Source organism: Melospiza georgiana, chromosome 4, assembly GCF_028018845.1.
Source record: "Melospiza georgiana isolate bMelGeo1 chromosome 4, bMelGeo1.pri, whole genome shotgun sequence".
NCBI lineage: Eukaryota > Metazoa > Chordata > Aves > Passeriformes > Passerellidae > Melospiza > Melospiza georgiana.
The window spans coordinates 67,512,445-67,535,352 of record NC_080433.1 but is presented as its reverse complement, the minus strand read 5'-3'; the positions used below and the strand labels follow the sequence as shown (position 1 = coordinate 67,535,352).

The 22,908-nt window shown below is 39.5% G+C and overlaps 1 protein-coding gene across 4 annotated transcripts; it reads left to right on the top strand.

Moving 5' to 3' along the window:
• The first annotated feature begins 909 nt into the window (after positions 1-909).
• PUS7 (pseudouridine synthase 7) lies at positions 910-22,794 on the top strand. 4 transcript variants are annotated; one of them, XM_058022984.1, is made up of 20 exons: positions 910-955; positions 1,941-2,192; positions 2,809-2,904; positions 3,576-3,635; positions 4,268-4,646; positions 6,573-6,657; positions 6,786-6,887; positions 7,535-7,679; positions 9,636-9,653; positions 11,929-12,040; positions 13,334-13,411; positions 15,021-15,149; positions 15,315-15,440; positions 15,737-15,798; positions 16,134-16,294; positions 17,214-17,340; positions 18,043-18,144; positions 20,118-20,247; positions 21,286-21,377; positions 22,062-22,794. In XM_058022984.1, the coding sequence occupies exons 5-20, from the start codon at positions 4,297-4,299 to the stop codon at positions 22,196-22,198; spliced, it is 1,956 nt and encodes a 651-aa protein (XP_057878967.1). In that variant the 5' UTR covers positions 910-955; positions 1,941-2,192; positions 2,809-2,904; positions 3,576-3,635; positions 4,268-4,296; the 3' UTR covers positions 22,199-22,794. The 4 variants fall into 4 exon arrangements, with proteins under 4 accessions (XP_057878967.1, XP_057878966.1, XP_057878970.1 ...); XM_058022983.1 differs by lacking the exon at positions 2,809-2,904; XM_058022987.1 differs by lacking the exons at positions 2,809-2,904; positions 9,636-9,653.
• The last annotated feature ends 114 nt before the right edge of the window (positions 22,795-22,908 follow it).

The following is a 22,908-nucleotide window of genomic DNA, read 5'->3' as shown; positions in this document are numbered from 1 at the left end:
ATCTCTGCTCAGACCTAAGGAGAGCTGCATCTTTGCTCCTTTCTTTTTTCCTATATGAGGTCTTTTATAAGCTAGTCATTGAGGAATTCATGCATACCTGGGATTTTTTAAATTCCAAGCGAAGTACTCCATTGTGTTACTTTCTTATTCTACTCCATGAGAGAAGGTAAGTACAAGAGATGAGAAAATAAGTTACCCATATACATATACCAGTTGTAAGTCTCATCACTAAGACTGTGAATACAATACAACTAGAGAATAAGAAGTATGAGACACTAAATTATTAATAGCCTGGCTCAGAGGAAGTCTGAGACAGGCTGGGATTGGGACATGACACACAGGGTCTTAAAAATAAGGACAAATCTACGTGTTGAAGTTAATGAAAATACTTTCCTTGCACCAGTGCTTAAAATAGAAAAGAGGGTAGAAGATGACATTCTGACTGTATCAGAAAGCACTGATAGCACAGATCTGGCCTGGTTTTTAAAGTGATTTGCATAGTTACAGTGTAGGTTTTCAATGGTACATTCCCCTGTCCTGGGACTAATGTTCAATTAGCGCCACGTGTTTCAGATGCCAGGAGGCTCAGGAAGGCCTCATCTCGTGTTCACGATTCCCTGCTTTGGCTATAGCCGCCTTCAGAAATTAAACTTTTGTTCTGCACAGCTGCAGTTCTTCCGTACATCCCCGCCTGCCTACCCCAGCCTCTTCCCGGGCATCCCGAGCGGGCCGGCGGTGTCGGAAGCGTGGGAAGCAGGAGCAGCCCCTGGCCCGGTCCCACTCCCGGCCCGGCTCCGCTCCCCCCCCGGCGTCAGCGCGGCGGGGCCGGCCGGGGGCGGGCGCAGCCTGGGGCCGCCTCCGCCCGCGCGAGGCTGGGCCGGGCCCGTTCCGCACCGCCTCCGCCGCCCGCCCCGCCGCGCTGACGCCCGGGCCGTCCTCCCGTGCCGCCGTGCGGGTAAGTGGCTCCCCCTCGGCGGCTCCTGCCTAGCGGCGGGCGGAGCCGCACTCTCCCTTCCCCGGCAGCCGCGCAGGGCTCCGCGGTGGGGCCGGCTGGGGGCTCTGCCTCGGGGAACTTCGCCGGCGCTGGGCTGTCCCCAGACGCCCCCGTGTTGCGCCGCGTGTTGCCGGGACCCCCGCGGCAGAGCCCTCCCGCCTGCCTCGGCCCCGTGCCCCGCCTGCCCCGGCCCCAGCCCCAGCGCGTCCTCCCGCCCTGCCCCGGCAGCCTCGGCGCTCGCAGCGGCTCTTCCGGCGCTGTGGCGGCGGCTCGGCCCGGCCCGGCCCGCGAGCTCCGGGCGCCGCTGCCCTCCGCGCTAGGCTTGGCCTTGGGGCGCTGCTGCGGCACCATCGCGCTCCTCTCGGTCGCCTTTTAATCGCACGTGCCTCGTCTCATGAGGAAGCGGCTTCGCGCCTCGGCTCCTCAGCGCCCTGCAGCCCCCGCCGTGCCCGCCTGACTGGTGCCGCGCCAGCAGTAATCGCTCGGCGGCTCCTGTTGCAGAGAGTCAAGTGTTTTATTTGTAGTAGTAAACTCGGTCTCTGTTAGAACATCGAAATTGCTGCGGAGTTGATGTTTATGCAGATTCTGGCTTTTATGGAAACACCTGTTAGGAAAAGGGCCGAGACAATTGAGCAGCTGTCAAAATATAATAGGAGCCTCTCACTAGCAGCCTGCGCAAGTGAGGCAGTGTGTGCCCGCTCGCTTCAGCGTGCTCCTTCAGGCAATTATCCTGCAGAATTCATCCCGGCGATGGCTGCCGTGGGGCACAGCATAGCACTCTGTAGTATGTGAGTCACTGTTCTGCTGTGAGAATAGTCTGTGTGTGACAGCTCCGGAGTGTTTGTGCCCAACATCAAATTCTTGTAACAGTCTGTATAAATCAATAACTAGGTATTACAGTTTTGTTTAAGGAGCACGAGATTTCTCTTCTTACTACCTTTGGCAGATGTCTCAGAGGATTTCACTGTGCTGAATGCTGTTTTGTTCGCTGTGTGAAGATACAAGCCATCTAAAAGCCATTTCAACTTCAGTGCTTTATAACCCAGCCTCTGTAAATTTTGGTACATGGGAAGAGAGTCTGGAAACAGCAGTGAATTGCTTCACTTGGCTATGACTTTTATTTGTTGTTCCTCTTGAAAGAAGGATTTTATGAACTTTTATTTGAAGACAGACTAAAATTGCTGCTTTCAGCTTGAAGGTACATTGTTTTGCTAATTGTTCTGCTTTCTTGCGTGTGTGTTTTACCACTCTCCATGCCATACATACACTTAATTTTCTAACTCTCTCCTTATTTCCCTTTTGTTCATTTATTTTTGTAGCACTCATTTTCAGTTCTTCACTTGAGCAAAACATTTCAGGCATTTCTAAAACAGTTGTTCCTGCCTTTTTAGCCTAATCTGGTGATCTCTTCACTGAGGTGTCCAGGCCATGAAGTCAGCCCTGGCTAACAGCTAACTGGTAACAATTACTTACCAACCCAGCAAATGCTGAATGTCAAGTTAGTTGTGGGACTTCCTTTAACATGCCCTTTAAAATTGGATAGATTATGCTATTTAGTGGCTGGAGAAATAATACAAGATGATGTATGTAGTTCTAAAATACTGCTCCCTGCCTAGATTAGTTTCTCAGTAACAGCTAAATCCTATTACTTTAGAAACTTGGTTGTTGTGGACAAAATTGACTTGACATGGGGAATTTAATTTTTTGCCGGTTAACTTTTAATTACCAGTTGGTTGGTGATATATTATGAAGACCACTACCTAAACACACACTTGGAGAAACTCCTTTCTTCCCCTTTCCTCCTTGGCCCTCAGGTGATGCTCTGGCCCTTGGGGAAGGCAGTGGTAGTGCAGGAGGTTGGAGTTGGTGTATCGAGATTTCTTTCTGCTGCTCAGTTCTTCTGCTCCCATGTGAGTGTTCTCCATGGGCCCCTCAAGTGTCCCTGTCCCAGCGTGGGCACCTCCACAGGTCAGTCCCATCAGGAGTGTCCCTGCTCCAGTGAGGAGAGTTTCCTTCCAGGAGTGCATCTCCAGCTGTGTCCTCAGCAGTTGTCCCCTTCTCCATGCTCCATGCGCCTTTTTGAGCACTCTGTCACCTCTGTGTCCCCTCTGTGCTTTCTTTTGCCTTTGCTGCCACTGGCAGCTTCTCCCTTTCTCAGATGAACTGGAGCAGGAGAGCCATGTGCTTGTTGCATGAGTTGGAGGGTGGCAGGCAGTGGGTTTATGGAGCCAGCTGAACTGGTCATGGCCCACACAGGGCAGTTTATGGCCTCCTCCTGCTGCCAAAACCTGCACTTTATCCTCAGTACACTCCTGTGCCAATTGGGTGATGCTGGAAGAAAGGTCCTGTCCATGCCTAATTCTAGGAACCCTGGTTTCCTTTTATACACTTAGAAATAAAACCAAAGTTCTTCCCTGTAGCTTGCTAAATGGCAATAATGTGTTGTGTCACTAGGATGGTCATACTTTGGCAGTTGTATTTTACATGTCTGTCTGAGTCCATATGTGATTGCATTCATATATGTTCTGTAATATTTTTTCCATAAAACCTTCTCAAAGAGTTATTTTCCTCTTTTTTTCAGATCTGAAGGCAGTGGTTCTGCTGACACAAAGGCTGCAACTCTGAGCCCTATTCCACCAAGGTGAGTAGTCACGTTCTTCTCAGAGATTGTTTAATTTCCTTGTTGTTTTGTTTGTCTCACTGATTCAATGATTTTGGAATCTTGTCCCTCTTATCTTTTGGGCTGAATTGATGCCACCTTGAATTCTGTGTAGCATTGTGTGTGTTGGAAGCACATAGAAAACAAAGACATGAGATTTCAGGTGGGAACTCAGCTGTTCTCTCTCTGTCTTTGCAAGATGGAATCTTGATAGAGAAGGGAATAATTGAGAGTAGTCATGTTAAAGAGAAGGCTTGGGAGCAAACAGTTTCTTAGGCACTAAACTGCTGCTGACAGCAGAGCCTGCGTGTGCACAGGCCTGCAGGCAGCCATGGTAAGGGTGGGCAAGAGTGGTGATGGTGGTAAATGGTCAGTGTGGTGTTGAGTCCTACTCTGCTGTAGTCCAGCATGCATGCTGCCCTCAATGTCTTCCTTCTTTCTCCCCAAGTACGTATTGTTTCTAACTGTTCGAAATGTTTACTTGATGTTTAACTTAAATGCAGAAAGTTTATGGTTTTCCTGAAAAGTTGCACAGGGCAGAGTCCTTGGAGTGAGGTGCCTATGTATTGATATTGCTCTTAGACAGAAAATAAGCCTTTCTTCTTCTTTTCCAGGGCTTCCTATCCTACCCTGTGCCTTAAAGATGGAAACTGTAGAAGTGAATAGTGTATCCTTGAAACGTCCTCGCTCTGAGGATGATGTGGCCAATGCAGATGAAATTAAAAGACAGAAGATCTTGGAGAAGTCCAAGGCAGAGAACGACTCTGGGCAGAGTATTGAGAATGTAACAGAACAACCCAAGGACACGAAAAGTGAAATAATCCCCACTGAGGAAAGTGAGGAGCAGGAAGAGGAGGAACTAGAGGATAGTGATGAAGATGGAGATCCAGAGAGCTTTGCAGACATGATGAAGCATGGACTGACAGAAAGCGATGTTGGCATAACTAAATTTGTTAGCTCTCACAAAGGGTTTTCTGGAATCTTAAAAGAGAGGTAACTCTTTGTCCTCTTTCATATGTTAATTCCTTGTGTAGCACAGCTGTAGTTCTCCATTTTCCTTTTTGGACTCACAGATTGCAGCTGGATTAAGTGAGGTTCATTACTTTATTTACTGCTAAGGAAAGGTTTAATTTAGGACTTTTCTAGATTGTGGGTTGGTTTTTTGTTGTTTTTTTTTGTGTGTTTGTTTAGGGTTTTTTTGGTGTGTGTTTGGTTTTTGGTTTTCTTGTTTTTTTTTTTTTTTTTTTTTTTTTTTTTTTTTTTTTAATTTATTTTCCTGTCAAATGGAGCTCTGAAGAAGGAAGCTTTATATGAATAGAGATACATGATTACACTGACCTTTGCTGTTTCCTTTGCTCTCTGGCAGTAGCAGAAACATAAAACCTTATGCAGTACACCCACCTTTTGTACCTCTTCTCAGTGCTCATATGGGATGCACTGAAAAATGGCATCAAAACCATCTGTCTTTGATTCTTTGTTTCTCTCTGACTCTTTTGTCCTAATGTCTGTAAACAAGGATAGTTAGGCTTTAAATTATTGTCTGCTCAGTTAGGCTTTAAATTATTGTCTGCTCACTAATGTCATTTACATAGAAGGGAGTTTCAAAATTCAGGATGTGGAATTTATTATACATATACATTATATATTTATTAAGATGTTTGGTGCTTAGTAGCTTTTTAAAATGAAACTTCTAGATTTTTAAAATTAAAGAATAGCTTTGAATAAAACAGAATGCAAATACAAAAGGTCACTGAAGTGAGAATCACTGTTTCTCTGACTTAGCAAAGCAGTTCAGGTTGCTTTGTTTACACACTGAAAAGTTCCTGTGTTTAAATACTGGCTTCATACATAGATAATTTTAAATAAAATGATATATACATATGTATGGATTTAATCTTTATGTGCAGCACTAAGCAGCTAGTGTAATTCTTCTCTGGGAAACATAGTCTGTGCTGAACCTTCTTCTGGGAAATCTGCCAGTTTTGGTTGGCCAAAGGTAGCCATGTGGTAGAAAACTCGTGGGTTTGTGGGGTTTTTTTTGGATTCTAGTTTTTAACACCTATTATTAATTCACTCTTGGCATTTTTATGGAGCCATCACTAGCATGTCTAGACAGCTGCAGATAATACAGGAGAGGACACTCCTCAGGAAGGAATTCTACCAGTATGTTGTATATCTGCACAGAGGGGCAAAAGGGGGCTTGGGTGAGGTACAGTAGAAAGCTTCCCATGGTGAAGTTTTATTAATCTTTCAACATTGATAGAATAAGAATTATTCTCTTTTTTTTTTCCACTTTGCTAGCAAATGCTGCTTAAAATCATTTAGCAGTTGCAACACAAACCAACTGTGCTCTGTTATAGTTGGGCTGTTTTTATTATTCGACATGAGTGACTGAATCGAAAATGTCAAAGTAAAATTCTTTTTTGCTGTCATAAAGTATGCAGAGTAACTTTATTTGAATGTTCTGTACAACTGAATATATAAGCAAGGCTGAATTTGTCCTGCCTTCTGTAGAGTGCCTAAAATGCACTTTATTTTGCAGGTGATTTCCAGTGTCAGAGATAATGCAGTAGTTAATGCATTGCACATTATGGCAATGCAGTAGAGTCTTAATTGCCAGTAATGACTGGGATTGAGGATAAGCATTACTGATTTATTCAAACTGGTGAGAGAATGACTCAGGCTAACTACAGCAGGCTTTGGTGATCTGCAAAGAAGTTGCTGCATTTGCCTGTGTGTTCCTGTGGTATCCTTCTGGGGGGTGGGAATAGGTACAGCCTTCTCATGGTTGTTAAGTTTGTTTTACATTAATTGATTTACACAGATTGAGGATTTTTCAGTGAATTCAGCTTTTTAGGAAAGGACTTTATGTGATGTGGGATTTTTATTACAAATGTAATGCATGTTTCTTTCTATCAGATACTCAGACTTTGTTGTCCATGAAATAGGCAAAGATGGACGTGTGAGCCATTTAGATGACTTTTCTGTTCCAGTGGATGATGAGGTAAATTCTGAGATAGATTTGGTAATAGCTATGCTTCTTAATGTTCCTTAAGCAAGAACATTGAAAAACTGGAAGGTACTCCATGAGGGTTATTGGATGTTTGTTTTTTCTCCCCAAATATGTATTAGGACCCATCAGAAGAAACATTTACAGTTCTGTCAGACGAAGACAAGCAGCGTTTAGAGGAGCTCCAGCTTTTTAAGAATAAGGAAACTAGTGTTGCCATAGAGGTAAAGTTAATAAATGATATCAAGTTTGGGATGGGGCAGAGAGAGGCTGAGGGAGGGAGTAGAAGGTACATCCTTTCTAATGTGTGTAAGGTATAACAGCAGTCTGAGCATGATGTGACAGATAACCCTAAACTGGACACAGTTTGGTGTTTAATTATTTGAAGTCTTACAGATGTACTCAAATACATGCATGTGTGAGTTGTTACTTTGATTTTGGTGAGACTGTACACAGGAACTTCAATATAGGTTTTAATTCCTGTGGTGTTAAGATTACCTTGCAGTATTTTGTTTTCCTTCTAGTATATTGTTTTAAAGAATAAGGAGATGTACATAAAACATCTATCCTGATGGAACACTACTTTCAAGGTCAATGTGTAGTGATTTAATAGAAAAGATGATAAATATGCTTTTCTGTAACAAGAAAGATAAGAAAATTGATATTTTAAAATATTCAAATATTCCATATATTGAAAGAATAACTATTGAGCTAAATTTGGGACATGGAGATGAGTCGGATTATACCTGGTAGTTTCAAAGAAGCATTCACACACTGAATAATCTTATCTAGCTAATTTTTTTTTCCTTTAAGGCATCCTCCCCTTTTGTATTAATTTATTTGGTTTCTGCATGTATGTGCATTAACACAGGTAATTGAGGACACCAAAGAAAAAAGAACCATCATCCATCAGGCTGTGAAGTCCTTGTTTCCAGGACTAGAGACTAAAACAGAAGATAGAGATGGAAAGAAATACATTATTGCTTATCATGCTGCTGGGAAAAAAGCATTGGCAAGTGAGTTTCAGTATCACAGCAGATGGGTAAAGTAAATGCTAAAATTATCCCTAAAGTAAGAATTGTTAGCAAGTACTTCAAGTGAGTGTGCTTCCTAATATAGTCTTACTTCATTTTTCCTTCGTTTCAGCTGATGCTGTGTATCTGAAATGATTAGGACCACAAGAAATGCTTTAAATTTAAATTTCTACTTGTTTTTCTTTCCAAGTAATTCATCCAATACAGCCATATTAGAAGAGAGAATATTATCTTCTACTTCAGTGGGAATAGGCAAAACAGAGACTTTATTTTCAGTACTTTTTGAATTTAACTTTCACGATCTTAGCTGTATGTGTAAGTGTGTGTTGTGGATGTAAGAGGTTGTAGTTGGAAAATGTACATTAGATTGATAAATGGTGTAATGTTCACTGTCTTGAATACCAATGACAAAATTCTCAATGACTTGAATAGAGACAAGCATCTTTTTGTTTTCTCAGAGTTATAGTTTCATATAAACTTAGCTTACGATGATCATTACTTCTGCTTCCAAGGCTAATGATATTTGCAGAAAATGATCTTTATTCATTATAGATCACAGTTAATCTTTCGAAATAGTCAAAGTCATGAAGGATTTTCAAAATGAAATGTTATCCACTTTAATCTAGCAAAATACTGTTTTGGATACTAGGAATAAATTAACATGTTTTACATCTTTTAATGTTACTAAAAATTTGTTGCTACTGTAAGTTTAGAGGATTATCTACCTGCAGAATGGTGCACATTTAACCAAAGATACTAAGGTTTGGTTTAAATTGGTTGTATTCCTCTGTCATTTCAACTTACTACAAATGATGGTATGTAAACCTAACCCTTTAATTTTAAAGGCAAAGAAGATGGAAGAACGATAAAGAAATAGAGTCATTTAAAATGGGGAATAAAGTAATTTCCCCTGTAATTTAGTTGTTTAAGGCTTGTTATAAGCAAATATGGGAATGTTGTATTTTTATTGATCCAATTATAATGTGTTTATTTGTCTTATTTAGTCATGTTTAGAAAATGTGTATGTTTGCATGCTTTATGCATGGATTATGTATACTTACCAGCACAGAATTCTCCTCAGCCAGTTTTGTTCTGCTCGTTTGTAATGGTTTTTCCTCCACCTTTTCCTTCTGCTGCTTCTATTCTTTAACCACTGTTACAGTCAAGTGGATGTTTTTAAGCTGATTTAAGGGATAATATATAAAAGAATTTAAGTATTTGAAACATGCTGAAAAGAATTTAGTGGTGTGTCTCTAGGATTAAAACATAATGTGGAGCACCATCTTGTGATGCAGATAAGCATAATCTATTTATCTATTTAAACTTGGATTCCCCAGCTGTGATGCTGCAGGCACCTGTGCATTTGTTGGTGGAGGTGTTAGGTTCTGTGAGTGTGTGCAAATGCTTATGGATGTAAGATTGAAGTTCTTTTTAGTCAGGATTATATATATCTTTCTTGTTTATATAGGCACAAACATGTCTTAGTCATGAATGGACTCCCCAGGCAAGAAACATTTCAGAAGTGTAGAATATTGGATTATTAGCTGAGATGCCTGATTACTTTGTTGATAACATAAAACATTACCAAACGTGCTTCCTAAAATTTAAAATCAGATGCTGCTTTGTTTCTATAGTTTAGTTTATCCTCCAAATACTTAAAATTACTAAATTGTCAGTAAACTGTTGTTCCATCACTGTCCACAAATTAAGTTTGTTGCATCTCCAATTGAAGCTTTCCATATGTTCACTGTTTGCCTCTGCACGATTCCATTCCATAATTGTCTAAATTGCTGTCATCCACCACCTAGCTGTTGGATGCTCCCTGAAGCATAAACAATCCCATGACCATAAACCTGCATGTTCACCTCTAAAAACCCTTTGACAGTCTAAAAATTAAATGCTACTCTTTTGTACTCTTTATGCTCTGCATTGGGACAGAGGTCAGAACTGCAACAGGTAAGAGACGTTGACATTTCATACTAACAAAAATGAAATGCCAACCATTATGACCTCCTAAATAGCAACAGGACTGGCCAAACTTGTAACAATTTCTTAAAAATACTTACACATAAGTATTACTTAAAATGCCCTGAAACAGCCAAGAATTAGGCTTATTCTGCCTCTTTTTTTGTAGTGCAGTATAGGCAGTATTCATTTGGTGCAGAGAAAGTCTGCTAGTAATAAGTGATAAGAATTATAAATCTTTTCAGTTCATGTTGACAACTATAGTAAATTTCCCCCATGGATTTCAGTTAGCCAAGCCTTTGCCCTTCAGCCCCTACTTCAGACACTACTATCTGTCTTTATACAACTTTAAAAACATTTATCACACACCCTGCTATTAAAAAAGAGCTTCCAAGCTTCAAGTTTCAGCAGAAAGTTTAGAAATACAATTTTATTGTCAGAAATGTAGCATGACTCTGAAACAGCAATAAGAACTGCAAATTGTCCCACTGCTCTGTCTACCCAGTTGAATGCTTTACAGTATTGGGTGAGGAATGGTTGAGTATCAGGACTGTGGCTGCAGCCTCCTTTGGATAGGATCATGGCTGTGATGCCCAAAGCATGAGGAGCCCATTGGTCTGTGTGGTACCTACAGAATCCTTTTGGTGTAGAGCACATTAGGGCTCACTTCTTGACATGTGTTGAAATGACCATGTGCAAGATGTAACAGTTAAATATAAAGAATGGTTCCAGCTGGAGGGGGTTCTCCTTTGTGAATTGAGCTCTGCCTTACTCTCTTCTCTTCTAATTGCTGAGATCTTAGTGGAGAACTTTGCTCTTCCAGCTGAGTGCACTGTTGCATTGACTGAGTTTGAGTAGTGCTGGCTCAGAAGGGGAGACCAGCAGGAGTATGAGGTCTCCAGTTCAGGTCCAGTGAAACTCTGTGGGAGGGGGGCTGTGCTTAGAAACCGATGGTGCAAGGCAAGTGATGCAATAATTCTAGGTGACTAAAACCTGTGCATATGTATTTTTATACTGTAGCATCCAAAATTGTCTTTGCAGAAGTGTGTGCGCGAATGGCAGCTTCTCAAAAACAAGCAAGAATTAAACATACTTACTATCTGTATGGGATATCTGGACTTTGTAAAACCAGTGTGAAAAAAAGAGCAGTATTTCCCAAGAACTTCCTTCCTGCATTGGTGTTTGTACATTGAAATAAGGCTGGCTTTTTCAGTTAGCTTTTCCTGTTATGAAAGATGCTTAGGCCTTTTTTTTACAAAACCAGGTATGTCTGCTTAGTCACAGCAAGAGATAAGGGACTTCCTGTTTAAAACAAAACAAATCCTTACTTTTGTTCTTAAATAACAAGGAATTGATAAACCTCAGAATTGAAGGAACCTCACAGTTGGTTGCTAAACCTCTGTAGAATCAGTCTCCCTTCCCATTAATGCCATCGACAGTGGGTTATTGGAAACTGAAAGTTTTATCTCTGGTGGTTTTTAATGTGCAAAAAAGAGCTTAACAAATCATTGACAGTTCCCTTCTTCTACAGAAAATGTCAAATAATAGCACAGAATTGTAAATCAGTTGTTAATCTGTGGGACCTGAAGTTATTTCGGCCTCTGGCCTTTTCTAAGCATGGCACCATACCTGCCATGGATTGTATGTTCATGTCTCTTTTGTACCAGATTTCTTGCTCCCATTGGATTTTGAAAAAGAACCATCTAAAACAATTCTTTGAGCATGATCTCTTAGGGTTTTGTAGTGATATGATTCATTCTTTTGTATGGCACACAGAAAAAAAACTACAGAAATAAAGAATATGTCTGTACTATAAATAATAATGGTAGTCTTCCCACAAACAGGGATCCAGTGGTTCTCAACTATTAATTATAGAAGGAGCTAGAAGAAACGTGGTGTAGCTTCTATTGCTGAAAGTCAGTATAATGATAATGTTTTTGAGAAATTTAATCAGGTGATACAGCAATTAAATGACTAGGCTATATTTTCAGATAATTTCATGATAAAGGAACTGTCACTATTTCATTCAGGATTTTCTAGGTGGCAGAACTGAATAAAGAGAAGTTTACAGTCCAGTGAAAGGGGAGGTCTTTCCAATGTGCTTTACAGCTTTTGCTGTCAGTAATTAACTCTTTCCTTTTCATTTTTTTAAAGCAGATGGGAATTAGCAGAAATTGTATCTTGCATATTTAAAGTAAATGTGGTTGCAGTGGCAAATATATTAAATTTTGTTAAAAGTGACACTTTAACCTTTTTGCTTTTAAAGATCCAAGAAAGCACTCTTGGCCAAAATCTAGGGGAAGCTACTGCCATTTTGTACTGTACAAGGAGAACAAGGACACTATGGATGCCATCAATGTCCTGTCCAAATTTTTAAGGTAAGGCTGTTGTTTCTGCCATCCTGGCTGGCATGCAGCCCTCTCCCTCCATGTTTCTTGTTGCTGTAAACATTATGCTTCATAATTATGTAAGAGCAACACAAGTGATTGCTGTTCTCTAATTTGTAGACAGCTTAAAATGAAAAGTTACTTTAAAATATCAAATTTAAAATATCGAAGTTTTGTGAGGAGGTGAGAATGGAACAAAATGAGCCTAAGAAATTTTAAAGACTACTCTACTGCTTCAATGGAAAAAGTCCTCAATTTACATTGGCTGATCTGAGAAAGGCTTGGCAGCTGAAAGCCTCAATGTACGTAACGTGAATTAAAAGCCATTTTTTCCCCAGTGTGTGAATATATGCAAGTATGTTATGAACCTGTCAGATATTGTTGTGATAATATGCTGATCAGTTCCTAAGCAGTTACAGTGGATAAACTGTTGTTCCATGTATTAATTTCTCCATGGCAACACAAGCTTAGTTCCTTTCACCCCATCAAGTGCAGAAACAAAAAGATTTGCCAAAGCGTGACATGAGCACAGTGAATTGCAGAGGAAGAACAGTTTTAAAATTGGGTCAGTTCAGTGATCTACTCATAAGGAAACTTCCCCACTTTTCCCTTTGCCCTTCTTGTCCAAAAAACAAATTTGTAATCTAGACCTTAACCAGTGAACTACTTAGTATTGGTATTGAGAACAAAATGGCAAGGGCACAGTTAGGTGTAAGACTGCCTGTAATGGCAATCCTGCTACCCCCTGGAGCCCTTAAGTGGCATAACTGGAAATACTCCATCTAACACAGGCTGTAAAGTACAAAGTGGAAAGGAAAGGAAATTTTCCTCTCAGGGAGAGGAGTGGATCAAATTTTAAATTAACTTCTCATAGTCTCTCATAATGTGCAGGCATGGTATTCAAACAAACAGGTTTGAAGTTTAAGGAAGAAGTGGACACGATAGTTTTTTTTTTTCAGTGAAGTTGGTGGTGACTGTTCATTTCTTTCTCCAGTTAATGTATATAAAGAAGTACTTCAAAGTTCATATTTTGCAAGCACTGTTGTGTTAAAAGTTAATTGTCTACATATAATTAAAACAGAAGTTTTCTTGTGTTTTATGTACTCATGGGTGAGATTAGAAAATGTCACACACGTGTCAAATTTTAACCCAGTTCTGAGTAATGTAGGTATATTTTTCTATTTTTAATTTATAAGATTAATAATTATAGGCTATTGTGCTTAAAATTATGCTTGATCTCTTGCTATTTTAATATACATAATATCTGTTACTGTTGCTTTTAAGAGTGAAGCCAAACATATTTTCTTACATGGGAACTAAAGATAAAAGGGCTATAACAGTTCAAGAGATCGCTGTTCTCAGGTGAGTAAAAGTACAGTCTGGAGGATTTGCACTTCTGCTGTGGTAGCTTGGATAAATACCTAAAAGACTCAGTGACACAAATGGCAGGTACAGGTCCTGACCTTGTAAAGCCCAGGTGGAAGATGCCACAATCCTTTTGTATTCTGTGATTACTGGTGATATTTTCAGTCACTGGTGCTCTGAGTCACGGGCTGGTTACGTGTACTTGGCTGAGGCAGGGGGACAGATTGCCTGCCTGCTCTTAGGCTGCTCGGATCTCATGCAACAGCAGAAAAACAGAATGACATGGTGAAAATTATGTCCCACTTTCTTCCTGGCTTTTGTTTCCCCCTCTCTACAGCTAGAATCCTATTTTCTTTCCCACTGTACTCTCTGAACAGTGCCAGAGAAGGCTGACACTGCCCTTGCTCATCTGTGAATAGCCAGAAGGGGCAAAAAATTATGAGGAGTTTTTCCTGCCTTCACCTACTCCTTTAAGTCACCTTCTAGGAGAAAATAAAATTTACTTTGTCATATTTTAAGATAATTATATGTTTTCTGGGCACTTTAGGTTAGTATTAGATCCATAACAGGGAATGGCAGATGTCTCCCAGACATGTATTGCAATATTGTTTTAGCTGACTGGAATATCCCACCTGCACTACTTTTTACAACTTTTGGAAAACCACATTCCATGAGTGAGGAATTCACAGTTTGAAAGCCAGAGGCTTGATCAAATCCTTGTTAAAAGGAGGGCATCCACTACTGAACTGCTCATATATTTTCTCCCAATGTTCTGTATGTGTGTGCATTAACATATATAAAAAGAAATTCTGATTTATCAATTGTGAGAAGCCCCAGATTCACGTTGATGCAAGGTAGCTTTGCACATTGGTAACAGTTAACCAGATGTGTGGTGTAGCCATCTCAGCTGCTCTTCCATTAACTTTTTAACATTATCACGTTGTGTTGTGTCCAAGATCTCCAGAGTGCTGTAGGTGTTGTGTGGTGTCTGCTCCGTGGTGCCACAGCCCCTGACTCTCCTGCACAGGGCAGGGGACATTGCCAGTTGCCAGCCTGCTCTAAGCTGAGTATGCTGGCCATGCTGCTTCATAAACTCCACTATCCTGGTAAAAAATTAGCAGAAATCTCCAAGAGCAGCTTGGTGATGCAAAGAACAGGGTATGCTTCCAAAAATACCAGCAACAGGAATGGCAGATCAGTGACATGTTGGATTCCATGTTCCTTCATCTGCACTAGGCATACACAGTAGCTAATTTTATTTAACTTTGTATTTATAGCTGTGCTGACTGGGGTGTATGTATTCATGAAATAGTTACTCAGATTATGCAGAGTTCAGCTTGTGGGGTACAGCATACATCAATACTGCAATATAGATGTGAAAAGACAGTGCTAACAGTCTGTCACAGTATACATTTTCTTTTGTATGAGTACCCTTAAGAATTATGTATTATCTTCCTTTTAGGTCTTTCATTAAAGTATTTTGAAAAGGCAACAGTAGAAAATTGGGGAAACTGGACTCACTGTTTTTCATTTTGTAATGGCAGCATTTCTGTATTTATCTGCTTTTCTAAGCATAGGTTGGTCACTGATGTCTGTTTCTTTTTAGAATCACTGCACAAAGACTTGCTCATTTGAATAAATGTTTGATGAACTTCAAATTAGGAAATTTCAGTTACAAGAACCATCCCCTGAAATTGGGAGAACTGCAAGGGAACCATTTCACTGTTGTTCTCAGGTAGTATGTTAGTAGGTATTTAGATGGTTCTGTTAAAAGGTTTTTTTCTTTAAATAGATAAAGAAGTTTTTTTATTTAAATTAATGTTGAGCTTTAATATAATGGGCATCTCAAAATAGCATAAACCCTTAATCTGTCTATAACTTTTTTTTTTTTTAATGCTAGAAACATAACAGGAACTGATGAGCAGATAGAGCAAGCAATGCATTCACTCAGGGAAATTGGATTTATTAATTACTATGGAATGCAAAGATTTGGAACCACAGCTGTTCCTACTTATCAAATTGGCAGGTATGTGTTGCTTTCATCCTCCCCCCCCTCTTTTTTTTTTAAATTTTACTCTTATCACCATGTAACTTAATGTATTTTTGGGAACATTTTTCTAACATATTGCCTGTACCAGTTTTAAATTTAGATTCAAGAAAGATCTTGTTTCTGAACTTGCTTCAGCAGTTATCTTGCATAATAGCACTACTTTTAATATTGCATAAGTCTAAACACTAATACATATTTTTTGGATAAGTTGGCTAAATCCTTTTAAAATAGTTCTAGTCAATTCTTAATATACTTTCCTATTTGAATCCTAGAGCTATTCTACAGAACAACTGGAATGAAGTAATGGATTTGATATTAAAGCCACGACCAGGAGGTGAGAACTGAAAAATGATACATCCTGTGTTTCTGCCTCTTCTCCAGTAAGCATATGTTTAGGAAAAGCTTGAGCCAGTTTAGCAGTGGAGAAGCAATCTTCAGACTCTCCCTTTTCTGCCTCACTTTCCTTGCTGTGCAGCTCCTTGCAGTGGGGCTAGAAAGGGACCTGAATACTTAGTGTTTGCTCCATGTGACCTCAAGTGTGCTATGATTCTGTTCATCTCTAATCACCATGACTGAAACTTTAATTTTTCAACTGCTTTAACAAAAGGTGAGATGGATGCTTTGTTTGGTGTATAGTTAAAATGTTTTCATTTTACATCCTTGTTCTAGCTGAAAAGGGATATTTAGTCAAATGCAGAGAAGAATGGGCAAAGACTAAAGATCCAGCAGCAGCCCTCAAGAAACTGCCTGTAAAAAGGTGCGTGGAAGGACAGCTTCTACGTGGACTCTTAAAGTATGGAATGAAGAACATAATCTCTGCATTTGGCATAGTGAGTGTAAAAGTTGGGTGAATAAACATTGAATAAACATTCTTTTGATGGTATCAGGATGAATTTAAAATAGACTCATTGATGCTTGATGAGTTGAAAGTTAAGTTTAAAAATCTTTACATTTATCCTGCCTTTTTGCTGGAAGTACTGCTGTGGAGTAACTGATGACATCTCTAATTAATGTATGCATAATGAGCTTTCCAATTTATACAACAGTTTCTCTGGTATGTGGGCAGCAATACAGCTATACTTAGTAGCTGTGTATAATACAGATCTGAGAATTGTGCAAATGTTCAGTTTCAGTGTTTTCCTGTTGCTTTAAAAGTATAAATCAAACTGATGGTGGGCTAATGAATCAGCCTGATATGGAGGTGATGGATCCACTTGTCATTTTCAAGTGCTGTAATCAAGATCAAGTCTTTGAAGAAAATATCTCATCACTAGCAAACTACTGGGCCCATTGTAAGATCTGGGGGATAATTTCTTTTTTATGAAGAAGATAATTAGAAGAACACAGTGCTTTCACAGCTGCAGAGTTTACTTAAGATTTCAGGAGCTTGAATATGAATTCAGTGTTTTATAATAGGACCTGTATGTTTGACCTGTAGAGTTAAAAGTGTTGGGGTGTTTTTTTGTGAATTTAAGCACAGTTCTTTTTTGTGCAGATTTCAAATGTGTAAAAGCATTATTTCTTCACATATCCTTTTCTCAAACATAGAACAAAAATCAAGAAATTGTATATCAAAAATATATAAAAAAAAGAAATGTATATCAAGAAATTGTGCATGCCTTTTTTCCAGATAAGGTAATATTTCAAATATGCACCTTTTTGGTTGTGATCGTCAGAAAAACCAAAAAATACCTCTATCTAATGTTTAATATATTTATCTAGTGTTTAATTTTTTTTCTTTACCTCTAGATACCAAGAAATAATCGTTTAATGTACATTCATAGCTACCAGAGTTATGTGTGGAATAATATGGTGAGCAAGAGAATAGAAGAATATGGGCTTAAAGCTGTACCAGGAGATCTCATACTTAAAGGAGGTAAAATCAGCCAAAGCCAGTGATGCTGTATAGTTCAGATTCCTAGGCAAACAAGGCATATAGTTTGTGTTGTGTCAGTGTTTGTCTGATACTGCTTACATAGCTTCTTTTCTCTCACCAGTTTTGGCCCAGTGATAGCTGAATCCCTAGGCCTGTTTTAGACAAATTGTGCAAGGGATTGGAAGTTAGGTATTACACTTCCATGAGCTGTTTGTTAGCTTCTTTTTTCAAATAACTGGATAGGGAAGAGACATTATGGAGGACTGATTACTCTCAAAAATGACCTCAGTCCTAGTTGAGCTGTGAAGGACTGTGGAAGGACATGATGAAATTTTTACTTCAAAAGGTTTTGATTGCTCCACTCAGTTAAAACTTTCTTTGCTTGTATTTGCTCTGACATTTCCTACATTCTCCTTTATGTATGCCTGGTGCATGGAAGGGGCTGTTCCTCTAGCAGTCCTTCCTTCATGTAGTTTTAAGTCACTGGAAGCCAGGCTGTGATTCTGCCAGTAACTGTGACAGCCTTGGAGGCTGTTACTTCTTTTCTTAGAAATGTTGTCTGTTAAGTGGAGATAAAACATGGTAGTTATCTTTCTCAGAGTAAGCTTATTTCAATCAAAGGCTTTATTTTAAATTTAGCTGAAGTTCACTGTCACAGGCATCATCTATACTGGTAACTTCATTTTTCTGTCCTGACTTTAGCCACAGCTGTTCACATTGAAGAAGGAGATGTTGATAACTACACTATCCATGATGTAGTGATGCCATTGCCTGGATTTGATGTTATTTATCCAAAGCACAAAAGTAAGTCTGACTGTTAACTGAAGTACTTACTCTGAAAACATAAGTCTTCTTTGAGATTGTTCTTTAAAGGAAGATTGGATCTACTCAACCTTGGTGACTTTTAAAGCAATACATCACTTCAGATCTCTAAAACATTAATGTCAGCCTTTTGTTGCTGCCAGGGTGCTCTGCTCAGTCTCCTTCCCACTGGGAAACCCAGATGACTGCAGAGCAGAGTTTCTCACTAACCTGTACCACTGCAAGGATTTAATCAGGTGCAGGATTTTGTCCTTGATGAATTTCCTGAGGTTCCTCTTGGCCCATTCCTGTTGTGCCTCAGTCCCTCTGAATGGCAGTCCTCTCCTTGCATGTACTGAATGCCACCCCAGCTTGGTTTAGCCCACAGATTGGTTGGGGTAAATTCCAGCTCTCCTCCACTATTTCACAGGACACATCTCAGTTCCTTGAGGAACTCTGCTTTTAGGTAGAGCTGCAATAAGTAGTGACTATACTGTGAGATGCTGAGCCCGACAGCTGTTACCCACTTACAGTCCACCCACTGCAGTGTTCTAACCTGGGACACAAAGGTGCTGTGGGAATGCATTGACAGCCTTGCTGAAGGCAGGCAGCAGTCCCTGCTCTCCCCTCATCCATAGGTGTTGTAATTTCATCATAGAAGACAGTAGTCTTGGTGGGTTTTTTACTTTTTCTTTTTCTCCCCCTTTCTTTTTCTCCCTTTTTCTTTTTTTTTTTTTCTCCCTTTTTCTTTTTTTCTCCCTTTTTCTCCCCCTTTCTTTTTCTCCACCCACTGTAGTGTTCTAACCTGGGACACAAAGGTGCTGTGGGAATGCATTGGGAATGCATTGACATTCCCACAGCACCTCCCCTCATCCATAGGTGTTATAATTTCATCATAGAAGACAGTAGTCTTGGTGGGTTTTTTACTTTTTCTTTTTCTCTCCTGTATTAAAACCACAGTCATTGTGTGCCCAGAGAGGAAAAATAACTCCATTATTTTTCCCAGGGACCAGAGTGAGCCTGACTGGTCTGTAACTCCCTAATTATCATTCCTGCTCTTTCTGGAGTTGGGTGCAAGCACTTGATTTTCCACAGTTGTCTGGGACATCCCTAGATCTGCACAATCTCTGAGATGATAGAAAAAAACTTCACCATGACATGAGGCAGCTCTCTCAGCCTCTCTAACCCTTCTCCCACTTCTGGTAGTCCCTCTTTCTTAACCTTGCCTCTAAGAAGAGAGGCCTGGGGCACTTTGCTGATCAAGGCTGAGGCAAAAAGGCACTGAGACTATCAGCCTGATGTCTGTCACTAGACCAGCTGCCCTGTTTAGCACCAGGTTTAGCTTTCCCTGCAGTCTTTCAGTCCTTGTGTTGCAGCTGAACTCCTCCTGGTCTTGATGTCATTTGCTGCTTTCAGCTGTAGCTGAGCTCTGGCTTTCCTAACACCATTTCTGTGTGCATGGACAAAGAGCTATAGTTGCTCTTTGTAGCTGGCCCCAGGTTTCACCTGTTCTGTGTTACAGATGAGGTCAGTCATGAGTTCCCTGCACATTTTACTCAATATTGGATTGAACTGTTCTTGTACTGTCAATTTTCCAACTAATTTCTCTCTGCTGCTTTTTAATGAGAGAGTAATGAGTAGTCTGGCCCTTTTTTCCCCCATGTACTTGAGATTAGTCCTGTGAAGTCTAGAAAATTGGACAGCATATATCAGTTAGCATTTAAATGTCAATAAAATATTTTGTAAATTTTGTTTTCAGCTGAAATTTTATTTGATGTGTTCTTTGTTACTGCCTGTACTAACCAGGGTGTAGAAGTAAACAGGCAATAAGATCTGCAGTAATTTTAAACTTCTGTGCAGCATTTATCCCATCTATGCTGAAAACTACTAGATGTAAAGGAAAGGAACAATCCATTAAAACAGTTTAAATTTGCCACACTACATTCTCTCCTATTAAACATTTTTCTTTCTTGCAGTTGGTGAGGCCTACAAGGAGATGCTGGTAGCTGACAACCTTGATATCAACAACATGAGGCATAAAATCAGAGATTACTCACTTTCTGGAGCATACAGAAAAATTATCATTCGGCCTCAGAATGTCAATTGGTGAGTGGGAGCATAAGGGAAATTACACTTGAGTTGACAGCATAGAGTTTATTTAAGTACAAAACAACATGAGACTGATCCATGGGACAAGCACACAGACTGAAACATCGGTAGAAAGGAATCTCTCTGCCCTTCTCTCATGTTTTTAATGCAGCTGAAGTGGAACTATACCCTTATTTCTTCCTTGGTTCTCTCATTCTGTGGTGGAGGAGTATCAAGACATCTTATCTAGTTGTTCACTCCTTCCAAGGGCTTGCCTGAACACTTCATAGGTAATTACTTATGTTGAGAAAATAGTAGAAAATACTCAAAACAGGGTTTTTTTGTAGTCTTGCTATGAGGAAGTTGGTCTCCAATTACCTGTCAGTCAGAAAAATTTGTATCACTTAACCCTACTAAATCATTGTTTTTAGAGATGCAATCTAGTTTTCATATGGCAGCTGAATAAATGCCTTTTAAACTGGGAACTGTACAAATGATCACTGATGCATAGAGTTAAATATATAGAGGGTTTAGGAGGGAGCACAAAAATAGAAATACTTATATACTTGAAACATCAGCACTAATTAATATTAAGCTTGTCTACTTACCAGTTAGTTTTTCAGCCTCATGTTTACATATGGGATTTCCTTTAAATGAATGGTAGAAACTATGGAATGTGTCTTAGCCCTTTCAAAGTTTGGATGACTATTGAAAGGCTTCAGTCCTGCTAGCTACTCTTGGAGTTGACACCATTCTTCCCTTAATTTCATGAACTATACTTCTTGTATAGTTGGAAATTCTCACAGCACACAAGGGCAAACAGATGAATTATGCAAAGAAACTTCTCACTAACTTAAAATTGTTTTTTAATAATCTTCATAAAGCCAAGGCAAGTCTTCTACATAAAGCTCTACCCATTATTTTGCCTAGTTCAATTTCAGTTGTAAATTCCAAATTGCAATAATAAAAAAATAGTATTATAATAATACATATTTATATAAAATGTGTAAACCTAAATAATTTAAAATAATAATAAATTTTATGTATATTATAAAGGGAAGTTGTTGCATATGATGATCCTAAAATCCCATTATTTACTACGGATCTGGATAAACTGGAAGGAAAACCATTACCAGTTCTCCCTACAGGTAAGTTGATTTTTTGCTGGTTTGCTAAATGGAAGTTTGATCTGGATGTTGCTTTCAACTGCTACATATTCAAAGCTCCTTTAAGGAAGAGCTTTCATTTAACTATTGACTGTTAAGCAGTGGTAACAATGACATCTAAGGCCAGGCATCTGAATAAGGACCCTGATTTCTCAAGGGTGCAAGCCAGTCTTCCAGCATCTCTTTTGACTGTTACATTTTCTTACAGGCATCTGTAAAATCAAGTAAATGCTTAATAGTAAATGTCTGCAACTAACAAAGGTGGAATTAAGTCACAAATTGTCTGTATACTAAACTTGTATTATTGGTGCTGAGCACAGATGACTGAAATACTTAACTCTGATCACAAGGTGTTTTAACACTGCTTTCCAGAAAAGTGAAGACAGGCTACGAATTGAGTCTGAAAGAACAAATGTTTGCTTTTAGAAGAAGAAAACTCTGAAACCACGACTTTGTCCTGAGAGAAAATGTTAAAAAAATGGTTTCACGGAATTTTTCACTGTGGAGTATAAACAGGAGTGTGATGATGGTGGTTGTTTTGCTTTATGGGCAGGGGAAGTTGGTTGTGGAAGCTGTTAGTTCAGTTTAGATGGCATCCAGAATAAGCATTATATATGCCCTTAACACCCCTTATTTTTGCTTTTTGTCTCTTGTACCTGCTAATAGATGGCAAATTCAGGGCACTAAAGATGGAGTTCTCCCTTCCCCCATCCACTTATGCCACCATGGCGATTCGAGAAGTTTTGAAAATGGACACAAGCATAAAGAACCAGACACAACTGAACACGACCTGGCTGCGCTGAATGAACTGCAGAACGACTTAATTTTAACAAAGTGTTTTCTTATTTACACGTTCTGTACAAATCTTTAGAGTCACAGTAAGAGATTTGTATTTTTTTAAGTTTTTTTAGTGCTAGCATTTAACTTCAGTAGTCCTTTGCAAGATGGTGACTGTAACATAATACAGATTTTAGTGACTGGTGCTTTTTACTGAATGAGTAAGTTACCTGAGCTGTAACATGGGTGCATCTTTAGAATTGTGCTTATAATGGCATTAGACTTGGAAGAATGTTTAGCTTGCTTTCTTTGGGCAAGCACTGAATGTTTTCAAGAGGAAGACTTCTGCCACGCTTGAAGTCTTTTCAAATATAATGCATTACATGGGGAAAGAAGAATTACAACAAAATTAAGATACTGATGAACATATGTATTGCTGGAGTTTTGCTGGTAGCATTTGCACTGATCCGGTAGCAGATTCTGTTAGCAGGGCTTTTGTGTGCTGTAAAGCTGTACAGCTCTTTTAAATAGTTCGACTTTTCATTGAGAAAATACTTGTATTTTCCAGCTAATACCTGTACCAAAGAACAGGTACTAAAAATAAACTAACCTGAAACTCTGAGCAGTAAGTGCTTCCTTTGCGTCTGTCCCTTGCCCCTCGTTGGCGGGGAACGAGCCGGCCTTCGTCTTGGGGGAAAAAAAACCCATTGTGCAGCTGTTCTAAAGAGACCTGGCC